Source organism: Coloeus monedula (genome assembly GCF_965178545.1).
Source record: "Coloeus monedula genome assembly, chromosome: 11".
Taxonomy (NCBI): domain Eukaryota; kingdom Metazoa; phylum Chordata; class Aves; order Passeriformes; family Corvidae; genus Coloeus; species Coloeus monedula.
This window is the reverse complement of record NC_138791.1, coordinates 9,604,088-9,623,123: the sequence shown is the minus strand read 5'-3', so window position 1 is coordinate 9,623,123 and position 19,036 is coordinate 9,604,088. Positions and strand designations below refer to the sequence as shown.

At 44.3% G+C, this 19,036-nt stretch overlaps 1 protein-coding gene across 1 annotated transcript in view; it reads right to left on the bottom strand.

Moving 5' to 3' along the window:
• The window catches only part of MGLL (monoglyceride lipase), a 60,920-nt gene extending 42,328 nt beyond the window's left edge, over window positions 1-18,592 (bottom strand). Inside the window, exons 1-2 of the mRNA XM_082288976.1 lie at window positions 18,014-18,592; window positions 17,291-17,429 (exon numbers count right to left, since the gene is read on the bottom strand). Coding sequence (XP_082145102.1) covers window positions 17,291-17,429; window positions 18,014-18,023 — 149 coding nt within the window. The 5' untranslated portion in view covers window positions 18,024-18,592. The remainder of the gene's footprint in view (window positions 1-17,290; window positions 17,430-18,013) is intronic.
• Between the last annotated feature and the right edge of the window lie 444 nt (window positions 18,593-19,036).

Genomic DNA, 19,036 nt, shown 5'->3' with positions numbered 1-19,036 from the left:
TTGAAAGTTTTGTTGTATCAATAAGCACAAACAAAGCACAAAATTTCCAATTTGTTACACTGAAGCAAAATCAGCCTGTCTTGTTGTTCAATAAAAAGTGAGAGTAGCTTTACTGACTAAAAACTAGGTCACATCTACAGAGCTCTTTAGCTCCAGCTTTCAGGTTTAAGCACAGGGGCCGTATATTGAACACAACCTTGAAAAATTGAAATTAGTACAAGTATCATCTGAACATGGATTGAAGGATTTGGCTCTTTCACTTAATCCCAAATTTTCCATTACAAAATAAGTTTAGATTTGGCAAATAATACCTGAAGGCAGCATAACAAACACACGGTTCAACATATTTTCACTAGCACGTTGCCAGGAAAATACAACAAATGATTAGACTGACTGACAGAATTCTTCCCAGTAAGTAAACATTTTTGCAGATATCCCTGCTCTTAAATCACATTTTTCTCCTTCCTTACCACGATGGCTGAATAATAACAGAATATCAGAGATTGCTTTCAACAGAGTCATTTAAAATTAATACGGATCCTGTGGTGTTTGAGATTTTGCAGGACTGCGGTGCTTTTCTGTACAATCTCAATGAGAATTTTGTTTAAAAAAGGTTTGTGTCTTGGCCATGTATCAAACTGGTACTGGGGAGAAATTTCTTCACCTCCAGCTTTTGCAGTTGTGCTGCTGAAATCCTTGGAAGTTCTCACGTACCAGGTAGAAAAACATCGTGCACAGCCTGCAAAGCTCTCTGGAAACTGACCCGTGCCGGAATCCCTGCTGATTCCAGCGTCTCTGACCACAGGCAGGGCAAGCTCGTGTATCTTTGGATGCTTCAGCTGGTTTTGGCTGGTGGAACTGTGATTGCTGAACATCTCGAAATAGCACGGCTTTGGCACCTGCTCAGGAAAGCAGCTCCTCGCACAGCAGCAGGACTCCCCCGCGCTCGGCGGGTGTCTGCACACAAAGCCGAGGTGTGAGCTGGGCAGGAGAGAGAGCCCCCGCTCCTGCTCTCACCTATCGCTGCAACAACAATTACGGGCTATTAAAGGAAAGTGCTTTATTGGCTGCTGTTTGCAAAAGCAACAGATGGTTTTCGCAGATCCCTGCCCTCCCCACAGCCTTTACCACCTCCTCCTCCTGTCCCCTCCCCACTGCAGGTTTCTGCCTCCTGGTACTGCACAGCTTGGCAAACAGATGCAGTTGCTTATTACAACAAGCAGGCAGGACAATATTTATCTTTACTGTTCAAATCAACTACTGGCTGCATTTAGTGTTCTCCCGTGAGGAGGTGATACACACCAGTGACCTGTCCCTGCTCGCACATCTCCGCTATGCTGGTGACCCCTGACTGGTATCGGTCCCTCTTAAATTGCAGCTGCAGCCTGTTAAGCTTTGTAAAGCACAGCAATGCCACCTCCTCAGTTAACACAAAGCACCTGCAAACACCGTATCCCGAATTAGGGAGGGTGGGACTTGTGGAGACCTGCATGACAGAGTCAGCGTGCACAAATCCCCACGAACGCGATGTCTTTCTGTTCTGCCCCTCGGAGAGCTCACCAGCTGATGCAAGCTTTAGCTGTGTGCAACCCTTCCCTATTTCTCAGTGTAGCTTCACATCCACTAATATTTCACTTCTTGTGTGGGGAGCTGCTTTGCAGGGCAGGGTGGTGCTTTAGGTTGCAGTTCAAGGTGGAAAGGCAGTACCAGGTTTAAAGGTTCTCACTTTCTTTTTTGCTGGGTCAAGACAGTTGTTCAGAGATGCAATTCCACAGTCGACTGGAGGAGAAGAATTGTAGGGAAAATAAATTGCAGCACTGGACTTACGCACATAAGCAAGAGCCCTCTTAAACCAGGGCTGTTAGAAGAAAAATACACTGAAAACACACCCAGAAAGCTGCTGTGCTGTGACACTTTGCAGGCCTGAAATACCCCTCAGAACTTGTGTCCTGGGCACAAGACCCGTGTTCTTGCTTTGCTTTCAACAAAAATCATGTTGAAACTGAACTAGACAAAGAAGATTGCAAGCAGGATGGTGAAACTTTTAACACCTTGTGTCCTCTGGGAACAGAACCACTTCTCTGGGACCCTGGGCACGCTCTTTTATTGCCAGAAAATAACCCAAAACATTAGGACTGAACCGAAGAACGGAAGACAAGCTTCCTATGACTGCGTATATGAAAAATGCAATCTTTTCCACTCCATTCAAAAGCATCCCTCTTCAGAATAATATTTAAGTACTTGCCTTAACCTCAGGAAACTTTCTTCAACACATGAAAGTCAATAGCACTCTCAAAGTACAGGATGAAAGTTAAAAAGGTATTTATAAATGCTGTCTTGAATAAGGACTGATTTAATCACAGGCAGAAGAGATTTCCTGAATCAAGACCTCACAACTTAAGCTAATACCATGTTACTCTGTGTTAGGCAACTGTGCTTTTCATTTGGTCTTATGGATGTTGTTACCAGAACCAGATCAGCTCTAACAAAGAACATCTGACTTGAACAGTTTTGAATTCCAGACACTAAATTCCTAAAGTAATTTTTAAAAATTAGCTGACAGGAAAGCTCTGAGCCAGCTAAGCTGCCAGAAAAATGACTGGCTTAAGTACTACATTTTGTTGTGTTGTTTGAGCTGATTTATCAGTTCCTTTGTAGCTGAACAATTAACCTTTATTTACCAAAAACTGGTGATGTTTTTGGACAAGCAACTGGATAGTTGCTCACAGATCTTTTAGCGTGTTAAAAATGTTATGTGTGTATTTTGCCTCCAAAGTCTATTACAATGGAAAGTCACTGAAAGGTGTTCATTCTTTTGTTAGCTGGGTGAATGAGCCTCACTATGAGGATTAGCTATCTATCATATAATAAGATTTGTAGGATTTAAGTGTCAATTTAATTTTCCACCCTTGGTATTTGCTTAAAGATTACCATTAGAAAAAAAATCCAGCTAATAATTTACAAGAACACATAATGAAGAATAATTTTTTTGTTCACTGTTTGTGATCTTTTCCTTTTCTCTGGAGGGCTCTTCAGCCCCTTGCTTTGGGTGTAAGACCTGAAGTCTGAAAGGGGCTTGTCTCTCCATCTGCTTTTTGAGTCAATTTTTGCATTCTTTTTTCTGGAGGTGATTTGTGCCCCAAGACAACCCTGAAAAAACTTGGGCCATGGGCAGGGGTTACAAAAAGCTACAGCAATTTCTCTCATGTTATGCATGCTTGTGACCTACATAGCCACGAGTTCAGCCTGGTGACTCCAGTTAGACAGGAGTATTTATGGAGTCAGGTGTGTCCATGCTGTCCTTCTGCCTCTAGGAAACATCTGAGTTACGTCCCTCTGAAGGTGCAAGAGGGAGTGACTTTTCTCCCAATTCCAATCCATGTTTCAAGGAGGCATTGCACCCAAGAGCTTTGCTTGCTCTCTTGCTCAGGTTTTTTAAGAACTGCATTCTCAGCCTCTGCCCTACTGCCCCACAGCTTTGCCATGTAGGCCCAGACTCTGGGGAACCACCTCTTCCTTGCAGCTCCATAGCTATTTTTCCCAATTCAGGGGAAAAAGCAAATCAGAATGTCAGCAGCCTGGAGCTGAGTCTCTATCAACCTTCTCTCAAAATCACAGACCATACAGCATTAGCATGGATGCTTCACAGAGCTCTGAATCTGGAGGAGTTTAACTTTGGAAAACCTTTATGCATGACAGAATATGTCAAAGGAACCTGCACTACACTCACAATACACAATTTCTGCTTGACTTTGCAGAGCTTGTGGGGGTTGAGGGTTCTGTGCATTTGTGTTTGATGTGGTTTGATCTGGACTAGTAGAATCAGTAGCTTTATCCCTGTCCAGAGCCTAAATTGGCAATTAAAAAATAAGCCTCTTCAGCAAGCTCTGCTTCCTACTTTCTTTCCTCATTTCCTCATTTCCTCAGGCTTGGAAGTTCCCATGCAAGCCCCTCTGAAGGGGCTGCTATTAATTTAAGCACAATCTTGCTGGTTTACACCATCCAGATTTAGGGCTCAGTCTTAAAATCTGTGCCTGCTGCTACAAGCAACCCTCTTGCAATATGTCTGCAAGCCTGATCCCATCATACATCTCAAAATCACAATTCCTCACAAGAAAAGAGTTAGGAGGACATTTCAGAACTGCCATGATGCCCAGAAGGAGTAACATGGCTAAGTTTTCCAACCACCCCAGAAAGGGCAGACGCCATAAATCAGCAGAGCAGAGACAGAACTGGGTAGTACAAATATATTTCATAATAAAAGGTTCAACAGGATCTAGCTAGAGCCAGCACAAAACAATGTGGAGAAACAGTTTAAGCTGATTTATTGTAGCTTTTCAAAAAGCAAGCCCTCACTGAGAATAACTCTTGAGTGGTTAATACAGGGAAAAGAGAGGAAGGAAACTTCAGGTGGGGGTGAGAGAGAAAGAATTATTGGGTCCTTGCAACTGCATAGCTCTGGGTAAATCTCTGCAAAGTTAACATTTAACATCAGCTGTATTTAGTTTCAAGGAGGCTTTGAAGCAATATTTTAGGGGACATGAAGCTGAGATCAGAGGTGAAATGCCTGGTGTGTAGCTTAAAACTTGTGGGTCGGATCTTCCCACCCCTTTCTTGGATGAAACTGAGGAGGAGGGATTCTAGGGTTACATAGACTGCCTTGGGGAGACACTCCTCCACTTTGATATCAGAGATGGGATTTTCTGTGGCAGAACTGACTGCCAGACCTGCTGCTCTGAACCTGCAAGGCAGACAAGATCCCCGGAGGCTTGGGCAACTCAGGGTTGGATCTGAGCTTTCCTCTTGCTTCTGCCCTTCTACAGAGCACAAGAAGCCTTGAAAGAAGGATTATGACTGCTGTTTCCAGCAAGGCAAGGAGTAGGCATTGCCACACACAGGACTGAGGAAGGGAGGATGTGCGGGGAGCCCAGACAGAACTGCCCCAGGACCTGACTGGGAGGAGTGCTGGAACTGACATCCCAGTCCTGTGCTTTGCTCTGCTTCAGCCCTTGCTCAGTACAAGGCCTACAAGGGAGATTAAATGGAGGTCATATCTCCCAAGGGGAGCTACATGGATAGATGCCCAAAGCAGTCAGTGTCTGTCTAAAAAAACTGTGCAAAATATTGCTTAAATAGAAGACATCAGCTGCAAAATTCAAGTCAATCTAAAATCACACCCGAATTTTTTAGATTAGCTTTGGGGTGTGGAGGGAGAATATGCCAAGAAACAAAAGAGTTTCTGGCACAGATCCCCTTGGAAATCAGGAAAAATAAAATACTTCTGGTTAGTTTAATTAAAAATTCATTCTCACTTGGAAGCAAAGCTACTGCAGATGAGTGATGGCTGCAGGGCCACCACTCTCAATGGAGAACCAACAGACAGGGAGTAAGAGCAAGAACAGTTTTCACAGACTCTCCTCCTCTTCACTTGCACTGAATGTTTAATGATTTCCAAAGGGACAAAAATGACTGTTTACCCAGTCGTGTAGCAGTTTCTTCTTGAAATCAAAATGCAGATACTGCCTTGTGAGCCAAAGCCTTGGAAATAGAAAGGCCTGTGTAATGAGATGGACTGTCCTTTACAAGCATGAGAAAGCTGCATTTGAAGGGCCAGAAGCTTCTTCTGCACAGTTGCTATCGCTTAAACTCAGCACTACTTGCTAGTTCAGGACTACACCTGCTCTCTGAACAAGAAAAGGTTTTTTTTTATATAAAAGCATGTCTCTGTTTCAAAGTAGCTGTTCCTTTTTACTGAACTCCCTTGCAGCCTTGGCATATTTGGAACACTGGAACCTGTTCCAGTGACAAGTCATTATTGCTGCTAGAAGTTCATAGCCTGACAAATCCAACTCAACCCTAAAAGACCAAGGAAGCTTCCTAGAAAGGAACAAGGTGTGCTTCATTAAGGGATGAGCTCAAGCCTTGCAAGAATGCTCCCTACATGGCATCCCAGCCACATTTTGACAATTTAATCTCACTATTTGGCATAGCACAGAAGATGGAAATAGACTGCAGTATTCATGTATTGAGGTGAGGAGTTTTAAATACGCCTCTGCAGCTTTCAAATGATGGAAACTATTTTATTTAGTAAAGCCATCCCTCTGGTTAGATCCACACAAGTACTTGGTAATGTATAAGGCCTTAGGAACATGCTCCTTGCTTGGTTATTTTCAAATATTTGTTAAGAAGGGCTTGAGACAAATAATCGAGTGCTGCAGAGAACACCGCATCTAAACATTAAGCAGCATTTGCTGAAGTCCTCTAAGACAAGTCTGCAGACTTCTTCTGACCTCAATTCTTTCACAAGGTATTTTTCATGCAGGACTTCACTCGTAGTCTGAACCCAAGTGCCCCAGAGGTTTTTCGTAGTCAATCCCCACCCCCCTCCCAAATCAATGGTTCTTAAAAATGGGCTTTTCCATGGTTCAGACTCTAGCCATGGCTCTGATCACCTCCAGTATCAAGCTGCTGTTTCAGGGAGTAGATGGTACAGGCAACCCACGACAAGCAATACTGAAAAAATTATTACAGGGAGAATTCAGCTCAGCACCCCAGCACCTGTGCAGGGAAGAGGCTGAAAAGAACACACCTGGCACAAGAGGGTCACAACGTTTCTGAGCTAGTTCTTGCAATCAAAACTGCATGACTGAAGTACTTTCATCAGGCATTTGGGGCTTACGTGGGCAAATCTTCACTAGCTGGGAATCACAGAACGGTTTGGTTTGAAAGGGACCTTAAAGATCACCTTGTTCCAACCCCCCTGTCGTGGTCAGGGACACCTTCCAGGATGAGAGCTGTGAATAAAGAAGGAGCAAGAAAGGAGATGACACTTTACCTGTTCTGTGAAGCCAAGATACTATGTTATTATGACTTTTTAACAATGCACTGACTGTGCAGTTCCCATTTGTATAGCAATGGTTTAAAGAGAGACTCCAATTCCCGGAAATACTTAGACCCAACAGTACTGTTTGTGGCCAGGCAATTCCACCCCTAATGTAGAACTCTTGATTACTTCCTGCAGAGTCAATTGCCCATCCTCACTTACACCTTCCTGATCCAATTTTGTCAGCAGTCCTCTGTGTTGGCAGAGATCTTAATTGGTTATTCTTAACTAACTGACAAATTCATTTTAAGTTCAGATGTCACAGGTGGCATGAGTCTCTAAATTGCCAAGCTTTTTCCACATGATTTTCCAAAATCTAGGGTGGAATTATCCCATAAACTTAGAGACAGAAACTCAGGATTGATTTCTTAATCATAAAGTGCTTATGTATATTAAACACATTAATTTCCAGTCTAATCATGGCACATCCCAGTGCTGCACTTCAGCCTTGCCCAGCTATGAGAGGAATCTTTGCAGCAAGAGGCTTTACAGGCTCTGTCAAAATCAATATCAGCAGCTACTCCTCTGGGAAATTAGGAATGTCACAGGCAAAGCATTTGCCAAGGCTTTCAGCATGTTCCAATTAATTTACTATTCCATGTTTGCTGTAGACCTGAGGCAGGAAGGAAAGTTGAATGTAAGCAGTTAAACATGAGACATGGAATGCTGCTAAGACAGTGATCCCTGCAACAGGGGCTTCAAAGGCTGAAATGTTTATTCGTGTTTTGAACCAAAGTGAATTTTAATCACAGGTGAGGTGCAATGGTTTACCCACTTAAGAGCTGGATACAGACTTCAGCCTATGGCTGCCAAATCCAGATGTGTTATTTCTTGGCTTTACTGAGCTAATCTGGGTGTCCAAAGGCTTTAGCTACTGCATGCTTGGTTCCTAAAATGTTGTTTCATTTCTAACACTAAAGCAGCTTCACCTCTGGCAGTGAAGGCTGCCATGCTAACATAAATAAGGAACCGACCTGCCATGAGTTTTAATCACTGCCTTGTTGATTTGCTCTCGAAAAGGGCCAGATGTAATAGCTTTAAGATCCAAAATGTGAATGAGGACCTGTCCAACTTGAGGTGCAACTACTAGAATAAAGATGGGTGGTAACAATAAAAAAAGTCTTTAGTTAGATGAGTCCTTGGCTGCAATCGTTTTAGGTACAAGCAAAGAAAGCCAAAGGCATGTGGGATGTCTTTTCTGCAGAAAAGCTTAAAATAGAAAAGGAAATCAATACTCATTTACAGTATCTGGCAGTCACTGAACCAAAACATACATGTACACCTACAGCTGAGCAGAAATAACAGCATTTATTTAAACCACAAGCTGTTATTCTGCTGCAGGAATGCTGTGTTTCATGTGGAGCACTTCACCAGAGACTGTACCACATATTTCTGACCATTTTTAAAAAGCCTCAGCAATATCCAGGGCAAATACCACAGTTATGAGCCCCAACAGCCAGGCCGGCTTCGACTCCTTCGATTCGCAGCAAAGAAAGAGTGAGAGCTGGTGTGGAGGAGAATGTGCTCAGCAGGAAGTAAACCTCTGATGGGCAGAACCTTTAAATGATGCTTCAAAAGAGAAAAGTACACCTGTGTGTAAGAATGAGGCAATGTTTCCACTCTGTGAAATTATGGGCTTCAAAGGAAGGAATAGTGTTTAACAAATCAGCATTCCCCAAACACTGAAAGTGAAATTAAATGTAAACAAAGTGAATCTGCTGATTGCTTGTTTTTTTTCCATTCCCCTGCTCTGAGAAATGTGACCAGTAAATAAACAGGATAAATAATAACAGCAGCTGGCTTTTGTACAACACTCCTCATACAGAAAACCCAAAATGCTTTACAAAGGGTGCAAGCAGGCTGCTTGCAGAGGTCACATGAGGCAGAGATGAATGGCACCTCAAGAGATCCTCTGATCCATCACCCCATCCCAAGCAAGGATCAACCCCTCTTACCACTGCCACATAAACTGAGCACAGAGGTAAAAAGCCTTACCCATGGCAACACAGCATGCCAGAGGCAAGGATGGACACACAGCATGAGTCAAAACCTGACCCTACGGCAGCCAACAGGAGCTTAACAGCAGAGTTAAGATATCACCTTGGGTTCCCTGTGCTACATGCATGGGGCCACTGTGAACCTGGAAAGAAAAAAGTCAATTTAATAAAAGCTTTCTGTCCTAATGACTTTGTGGGCATCTAATAACATCAGAGAGATGCTCTGTGCATTTTCAGGACAACCTGGGCTGAGATGCTCCATGCCCCTTGTTTGGGGAGGGACAGAGGATGACTGAATGCTGATTGCTTGAATGTCTTTTTAATAACGTGAGATTATGAATGCTACTCAGAATACAGATTTTAATGCTCCAAACATTGTAGACTAGCTCTCCCACAAAATTGAAAAAATGAAGAAAAAGCTTAACCATTAAGTCAGCTAGATGTTATCTTACAGAAATTTAATTACTTGCTGCTTCCTCGTCACTCCTCATGCCTTTCACCCAGCAAATTAAGCCACTGCAGATTTCTGGAATTTGACAGTTGAATTTGAAAGCCCACTGAGATAGTTTTGAAAATAAAAGTAAGAAGTATGTTAAAAAATGATTAAAAAAAGCTCATCTTGTCTGTTGGTGAACCAACTAACCTGCTGACACCTACAGCAAATTAAACCAAATTATATTCTAAAGAAAGGCCAATGATTTAAGTCTTATTCCCTCACTCTGCAAGCTTCAAGCTGGAGCAAGGAAGAAAGAAAACATAGAGAGCAAGACATTTAACACAGGTCAGACATGTCTGAAAAAGATCAGCAGTCTTTCTTGCATACCAAATCTATAGTAGTTTGTACATTTTCTCCTTACCCATCTGTACACAACACTGGAGCAAACGATTACTACCCTATTACTGCTGAATCTTTGGCGTTAACCCAGTTGTCAATATTTTGTTCCCTTTTTTCCCTGTTCTTTCCTTTCAACGGTTGCTGCTGAGACCATTTACTTGTAGCAGAACAGCAGAAAACAACTAATGCATCACTTAGTAGATTTTATTTAAAATCTCTCTTCTAACACAAAGCCGTCTTCAACCACCAGCTGCTCAAGGAATAACTTACTTTCTCTGGCAGCTTCCATCTAGAAACTCCAGCCCCAATTTGTATCACTTGACTGGATGACTACATCCAATTTTAGACAAGGAAACAAAAGTACTTAGAAATTGTGAGTGATTCTGTAAATCACTGGTCATTGTGTCATTGTCTAATGACTGTCTTGACCATGTTTTGCCTGTTCTCTGCCCCTCGTTGACTTCTTTTTTCTGTTTTCTGACACTAAATTCTCTAGGTCTAGCAAGTTGCCTTTGCCATCACTCAATATGGGAGGATTCAGAGGCTTCCATCATTGAGCGCCTGCCAAACAGAAACAAAGATTATTCCTGGCTGGAGAGCCAGTGTCTGATACAGAAGGGGGGACTCTTTCATGCCACTGGAAGTACTCATGAAGTTTGGTGTTACTCAAGGTCCTGGGACATTGAAAACTGCTACAGGAAGAATGAATCCCTTCGAACACAAGCAGACTGCATCCATCTAGGAGGAACAAACACATTCCCAAGCAGAGAAAGACCAAGACCAAGACCTATCCCCTCTCTGCTGATGAGGATATCCCATAGGAGCATGCTTGGAGGTGGGTAAATCTGCTGCAGTGCTGTGGTCACCAGGACAGTTTCCACCAGCTGGTCCCTTCCTGGCCCCAAGGCCACAGCTTGGTACCACTGTCTGGGCAGCGAGTCTGGTCAGCTTGGCAGTGCCTTCCTGACACCACCACCCAGTGACTCCCCCAAGTCTGGTTGCTTTAGAAGATGTTTATGGTCAGGACTAGCCCAAGGTTGGTATTTGGGATTGCTGTACCAGTATTTTTCTTTCAGTTAACATAAGTGAAATTTTACTGGTCTGCAAGAGGAAACCCTAGAGGAGGTATAATTTTAATGATGTCTAAAAACTCTACTTACCCTGCTAATTTCCTTATGGATAATAAGCCACACTGACACAGCGTCAGAATGTCTGTGCTGTAGAGTACAGGACAGGGATGGCTGGGTGTAGTCAAGGATATAAGTGGGGTGGGATGAGGTAAGGGACCTGCCTGAGCATATCTGTAGGAATCTCATGGGCAAGATGCAATACTATCTCCTTGGATACCTGGAATAATGAGCCATTTGCTATCAGGGTTGTGTCACATCTCTTGGATAAGGGACAATAGGATGATGGCTTCCATTCAAGTGGGAACACATTAGGACAATGACACGCCTGAACCTAGGGAAGGCAGTTCAGCCAAATATGTCTGCAGGGACAGCTCTTAGAACAATGCAGTTTCCCTAGAAGAACAACGAGATCAGATGTTCACCCTGGCTCAAAAGAGGACAAAGTCACAGCAGTCTGAAGGGAACTTGAAAAGCCAACTCCTCTGCTACAGACGTCTAGAAAAAACACCCTCTTTCAGCCAGAACAACTGTACCAGCCAACTCTTGTTGCAGATGTATTCACAGTGATCTAAAAGAGCTGCTGTGTGTTCCCAAGGGATGTTCCAAGAGTGCTGGAGAAATTGAAGCAAGGAACTGTGTGCAGCTCTTTTATTATTTCCACTAAACCCACATATTCCTAATAGCAGTAAAGTGCTCTTGCATCTGGAACCTTGATAAGATCACTGAGTTGTCTGCTTCAGCTATTGTGTCACTACCAACAAATAGCTGGTTCAGAGCGGTCCCAGTTCGATCAGCTGAAGAAGGGGTCAGTGCAGGGTCTGCTCAGGATAAAAACACTTGGAGGGACCAATAGATCTCTAAATGCTGAGTGACCAACTTGGGCATCCATCAGAGTTGTGGCACAAAGCCAGTACTGATCATCACACTTGTATTCCAATTAAAAGCAAATGAACCATTTGTTTTACAGATGCCAGGTTTGCTCATCCTTCAGTCTCTGGCAGAATAATGTGCAGAAAAATTATTTTTACAACACTATCTCTAGATCATTTTTCTTCTTTTCTCCTATTTCTAGCTCTGCTTCTTATATTCACCATGCTGGACCGCATTGTTTCCAATTCCTCAGGTGGCACACAGAACCAACACTGTTTTTGGTTTTTTTGCTGCTCTCAGGATCAGGATGAAATATTACTGCTTTGAGGCTCACAACAGGGAACTCCAAAAGTCACCTTGTTCCCAGACACTGATGTCACAAAGTTGAACACCTGTGCTCAGAAGCAGATCCTAACAGGGCAATGAGCAAAAGGGACAGCTGAATTACTATTGTTATTCCATTTGCAATTCACCTTTTTCCTGGGGTTCTGTGGAATAAAAGGTAGATTTGCTTGTGTTGGATGTTCCTGTGGAGACTGAAAAAAAATTATCCTACTGAAAAAACCTGTTGGAAATATCTGCAGTGAGAACCAAAGCTGCTCCCCTGTCTGTCAGAGTCCCTCTTACATGAAGCTGGTTTGCTAATTTGCTCGTTCTCTGGAACCGCATAAGGAATCATAAAAGGATGCCCCCATTCACAGTGAATAAAACAGTCACATGGAGCAAAGATAACAGAGGCATTAAAGGAACACATACACAGCTGATGAAAAGAAGGGAGGCTTTAGAAACTCAGGCAATAGCAATACAGCAAGCAAAGCCTGGAATGTTGATTCGACAATGATCATTGTTATTTCCCTTCGAAGTGTGTTCGATGGGATCAGGAAAACAGAGGGAGCTGAATTCATCCTATGGCAAACTGTGCTGACATAAGTCACTTTGCATCCTACAGATTTGGCTTCAATTTCAAGTTGACCTCATTAGTACAAACAAAGTGTTCTTCAAGAGTGACACTGAATTAGGAACTGCTTTAAGTATTTCTAGAGACTAACACAATACATTATAATTAAAGAAATTATAATCAGTTACTTGATTTCTTTTGCTTTGACTTCACTTTGGCTTATTTATTTATTTATTCATTCATTCATTTTGGAAAGGTCTGAAAGCCAAATTCAATTTTGTCATCTGCTCATGCTGGGAGCTGTGCTGTTCTGGAAATGGTATGCACGTGCTGGTAATGAGATGCCAAAACCATCAAGCAATATTTACAATTTAAGGACCAGTTCAAATATAAAAGCAGTTTGTATTTCTGCACCACAGGCACATCTGCAAAGTCTTTGGGGAACAGAGAAATCTGTTTTCTCCTTATTGGCTTGGCCTTTCACTACTGACAAGTCAGAAGGAATGGCAGACATTCTTCAATGAGTAAAAGAAATGCAAAAAGTAAACAGAAAAGTGGGTGCTTTTTGTTTGTTTAATTTTGTATTTTTAAACACATCTCAGGTGTAGAACTGAAAGAACTCTTACAAAGGCACTGTTTACTCAGACAATTGCAACTCTGTTTACTTGAACTGTGGTCCCGATGTCTAAAGTTGAGCCAACCCATTCCAGTGTACATTACCAATGGCCCAGGAAGGCCCCTGTGACCCCCAGGCAGAGAACCACTGTGGGTCCTGACAATCCTCTAAGCACACCTGGAGACCACTCTGTGAGAGACACTCACATACCATGCTAACTAGCCAGGTAGTGATTTCTCTCTGGTGGCTGAGGAAGCTCAGATTCATGGATGTCTGGAACTCACATTTTCAAGTGCATCCTCTAGCTACAATTGTCTGAAGTGCCTAGCTTCAAGTGACTGATCTACCAGGAGAGACTCGGGCATCACTGTCTAAAGTCAGTGGCAGCTGCAGCTATGAGCACCTTTGAAAAATTACTCTGAGTCCCTAAATCTCACAGGGTTTACTTGAGGTCAGGAAGAGGGGCTAAAAGTGCCCCAGAAGAAACTGTTTGTGCTTATCTAGGTAGTGACAAGAGTGGAGAAAACATCCAGAAAAGGCTACAGGGATACAGACCAGAGAGGAAGAAGGTCACCTCTGAAGTTCCTCAGGCCCTTTAGGGGCCTCAAAGGAAATGTCTTGACTTCTCCTCCCAACTTTCCTTCCCCTTCCTCATCAACCTCTATTCTTAGCAGCTTTGTCTGAGAGCTGGAAAAAGAACACAGTTTCTTAATTCCTCACCTCCTGTTACCTCATATTTTGACTCCGAGTGCTCAGGGTGGTGGCAGTGGTTTAAGCCTTGAATGGAGCTGTTGTTTATGTTTACACAATGACTGCTTTCCCATTAAAGTAGGGTTTCTTTGGCTACTGGGACATGCAATAGGCATGAGATCAGTCCTGTTTGGTTCAAATGATTTAATTCCTCCAAACAACATTGCATAGCCCTGAAAATGCCATGCCTTGCCCAGATCTTAAGCACTGCACTCAGCAGTGAGCACTTGGTGCCAAAGAGTTACCCGTTTTCACACTCCACAAATCCCACTGTTGGCACGAAACATGAAAACGACACCAGGACATACTGCTTTTTCTTCCCTGCTGCATTCAAAAAGACCACTTAATTACACTTCGACATGGAACTGGCTCAACAAGTTGGGCAGCTTGCAGGGCTGCTGGCCGGGGAAGCTGCACCTGCACTGCTGCCAGCAGGCAGCAAGAGAAGACGAAACCCAGGCCCCAGCTCTGCTGTTGGGAGTGACTTCCCATCCGAAAAACAAGTGGAAAACACTGTCTTTCTTCTTCCTTAGCCCCATTACTCCTTACTCCATCTACCCCATCTAATCATGATGACATCTGAGTGCCTTTGTGTGTCAGCTTCCTGTGAAGTAATCACCTAAATCCCCCTCTGAAACAAAGCGGACCCTGCTGAGGAACTCACAATAGGTGCCTTTCACTGGCAGGACAACCTTGGCCTCAGTGGCACTTACAACAAAGCTTCCATATGTGCACCAGTACGGGCTGATCAGTCAGATCAACACCACACCGGATCAGAGCCTGGGTATTTGCGAGCATGAAGCAAAAAAGCCTCACAAAATTCCCCCATCTTTCTGAAAAAATAGTTGTTGCTGGTTTTTTTTTAAATATGCTATAACACATTAATCTGTCACAGCCCTTTATCCACGTTTATGAGTCTGTTCAAGGAGATAAAAGAGAAGCACCAGCTCCAAGGGGTGATGTCTGTCAGTCGTCCCCACTTTCAGAGACTGCCTGGCCATTGTCTGCTCTTCAACCCTGGGCTAGGGCTACTTTCTAATTTTTCCTTTGGCAGACATCCTGGGTTTTCCCCCTCCCTGGGGGAGGGATCAAGGGCAATAAGTTCTATTCTAATAGAAGACAAGTCAATGATAACCTTTGGGCATCTGCAGTGAAGAGGTATTTCTATAGCTCTAGCTGGGATTAGGCACATAATGGATCAATGAAAGATCCCACCGTTTGACGGTTATAGCATCATTCATTAGTGTTAAGATTTGAACCTGAATCAACAATTGAGTTAGAAGATTGAAAGAATTGCTTTCAGTATCTGAAATAAATTGTAACAGGCCTGTGGAAGTCCCCTGAGGTGTCTCTCTTTCTCTCCCTCTACATATATATAGAGATCAGTTTTGCTGAATGTTTAAAATTAGATTAAAGTTGCTGAGCTTCTACATAGGAAGAAGCAAAAGCAGAGGTTCTTATGAAAAGTGAAAGGGGGTAAAATAATGTATTTTTGGTTTGCCTATTAAAGCACTTCAAGAGCATTCTTGACTGCAGGATCAAGGCAGTGACTTGTTACTCAGTCACTTACCATCTCTCTCATACGCAACAATTCATGAAGAGCTAATAATAAACAATACGCCCCCTCCTTACACACAAACACGCAAACACACACACTCAGGAGCTCCTTGTAAATGAGCAACACTGATCCCATCCACTTTTCTTGTCACAAAACTAGGTCAAGTTCACTCTTAATTAACTGCTTAGTGCACAGACCACTAAAAAAAATTAACTACCCAGAGGACTTAGACACCAGGTTTACAGTGTCAGCTCCTTACCATTTCTGGAACAAAGACCCATCCACCCACTACTAATTTGGTAAGAAATTAAACATGATAAAAAAGCAGTTCCACAACTGGGTGATGAATGTTATGGGTAGTTAATGATTAATTACCATTAAAATACAAAACAGCCTGGTTTCACTGCAGAACCTTGGTTTCTTAGCATTATTTTTCTGTAAAGGCAATCTTCACGTTGGTGCAAAGACTATGTAATGCAACAGTGCCAAAAACTTTCTTCCTTGTTCCTGAAAGGCAGCGAGTAGAAGCAACTATAAAATGCCCTGTAGACCAGGAGATCTTGAACCAGACCTGTGTCCTACAGCCCAACCAGTGCAGTGGAGCTATGGTGGGGTGGCTGCACTGTCCTCCCCTCTGGGGATGGTGTATTTTGGTGCTTGCCCACCCTCTATATTACCTGACTGCTAACCCAGCCCTATGTTATTCCCATTGTCCCTTAGTTCTGTAGGCATAAACCCCAAGGCAGCTAACTTTGACCCATGTCCCTCTCTCACTGCAGCTACAGGTTGCTTTGGGCAGAGGATGATGTTGGTTTGGGCAGAGGATGATGTCTAACCTGTTGGATCATCAGGATATAGTTTAACTGCCTACAACAGATTGAACAAATTTTTCCTGTGTCTGTTTTCTAGCTGTGTAAAATCAACACAGCTCTTCCTGTTGGCTTGCAGAAGAAGAAAACAATTAAACAATATCTAGATTTTTATGAAGTAGGTACCTACATAACTAGTGGCAGCACAAATACCTGACAAGCCAGCAGATACTGGAAGAAGAAAGATCATAACTATGGGAGCAACAGCAGATCATAATCAGCACAGAAAGCTACTACAGTGAAGAGATTATTTAAATTATGAAAAAAACATTAGAAAAATTTCTCTACCTGATTCTTTGTGTGTGTTTATTATACAGGTCAGTTTTGAAATTGCAATTGCCAGTGAGAAAGCTCCCTGAATCATTTACTAAGTATGAATAATTTAAAACCAATCAAAAAGCAATGCAGTCAAACATTGTCCCTGTTGCCCTGAGATTTCAGCTACTACTGTTGAAACTGAACTCAGGTGCTGATGTTAAGTTTGTTGACACTGAGAAAATCAGGAAGAGTGAACATCCCAAAGCCTGTATCCCTTTCCACCCTGACTGCCAGTGCTATTAGTTTGGGGATAGTTGTTTATTGCTGATAGGCAGCAGCCACCTGCCAGAGCCACTTGGTAGAATATTGAGCTGCCAACCAAGCCAGCTGTGCAAGGAATGACAGTAACTCTGTCTTATAGCTGCAAGGCTGACTCGAGCAAGTAAAGGTTCGAGGAATGCAATCTTTACAGTAGGGGCTCTCTCAGCTGAGAGAAAGCTCTCTTAGATGCTCTGTAAAGCTCCGTGTACACAGCCCTGTAATGCCAGTCAAGCTATAAATAATAATTACATTAACATAGTCGTATTTACTCATAGTAAAAAGGACATTTGCTTCAAAGTGCTCACCTGGGAGATGCTGCTGGCTTCCAATACCTGCAGAAGAGATACTGCCCATCAGCATTGATGATATGGGGCAGATCTTTGTATGGGATGTTTTGAGGACTCCGCTTTGGCGAACTTTCCTCTGGCATTCTGGAAGAATGACCTGCAAGGTGTTAGAAGAAAGAAGACATATTTTAAAACAGGTGAAGACAAGATAAAAGCTGATGGGCTTGGCCACCACAAACACTCAAGAAAGTCATTCACTAAGGCAAGCACCACTGATGGGAGGCTGCTTCCAAAACCCCAGCCAAAGAGCCCCCAAAAATCATTGCTTTAAAACAGAATTGTAGCAAATTTTTTTGTTCAGAAAAGGCTCAGATTTGGGGGTAGAGCATTGAGGGTGGGGAGAGGAAGAAGAAGGGAAGATCAATCCACCATCAGTACTTCATTTACAGCTTTCTATCCCACAGTTCTCCCATCTGTGTTTATTTTGCATCATTTTGTGAAACGGATCATAAAAAGAATATTTTAACTGCAATCAAGTGCAGATTGTGCAGCAGTCGCTACAGATATGAAAAGACAGCTGCATAAAAGATTCATCTCTGGCTGAACATCTCCAAAGAACAGTGGAGGGTACACAGCAGAGGTATCTGCCACCGTGTCATCATTAAGATCTTCTCTGACATCTCAGACAGGAAGGTGGCGGCGGTGGGGAGCGAAACATTTCCAGGAGAATTTGCCACAAACCTGTTTTCATCCTGTGCAAGGGTTTGCATTCTAGTGAGGAGCCGGCATCGCAAGTCAAACGCAAGCAGATGAGGCTTTTTGCATCTCGCTGCGGAGCCGCGTTCACACCCCGGCAGCCCCACGGTCCCCGGCGGGCTCCCGGCGGGTCCCTCCCGGCGCTGCGCGGGGATCGCCCCGGCTCCTCTCCCCGGCTCGCTCGCTCTTTGAGGAAAGTCGCTTGGGTAATTCACCACTTCTCGTTCATCACTTTTTTTTTCCCTTTCTCAAACAAATTGCGTGTGTGGGCTGAAGTGGCGGTGGTGGGAGGGGAGGCTGGGAAGGGTGGGGGAGAGGGAGGGCTGGCGGGTGGGAAAGCTGCAGTCCACTTTCCAGAAGCTGCTGCACGTACATCAAAGGCACCTTGAACACATGCAGCTGGAGCAGCTCACAAAGTTCCTGCCGCGGCAGGTTGTTTGCAACTTTACTTCCTTCCTGCCACTTACAGTTCGGAGGCCGCGGCGACGGGGGGAGGCGAGGGAGGGGGAGCCCTTTTCTCAAAGCGATCCCCGCTGCGAAGCCATCTCTCGTGTAAGCGCAACTTCCCCAGCCCCGCGCTGCCAGGCGGGGAGCGGGAGGGAGGGGACGAGGAGGAGGAGGAAGAGAAGGAGGAGGGAGGATCCAAGCACCGACGCGATGCCAGGTCGCCAGCCCCTCACACGCATCCTCCTGCCGCGCCCGGGCGCGGCTGCCCCGCGGCCGCCCGCGGAGCCGAAGCGCGGTGGCTCCACCGCACGGTGCGCACCGGCTGCTCCCGGAGAGGAGGGAGGCAGCGGCGGAAGGGCAGAGGGTGGGTGGTGGGATGGATGGACAGATGCATGGATGGATGCATGGACGGATGCATGGATGGGTGGAGGGGCGGGCGGTGCTGCCGCCCCCTCGTCTGGGCTGGGCTGGGCGGGGAGCGGGGGAGCCCCGCGGTGCCCCCGGGCCGCGGGGAGGGCGGAGGCACGGCCGCCCCCTCCCCCGGTGCCCGCCCGCGGGGGC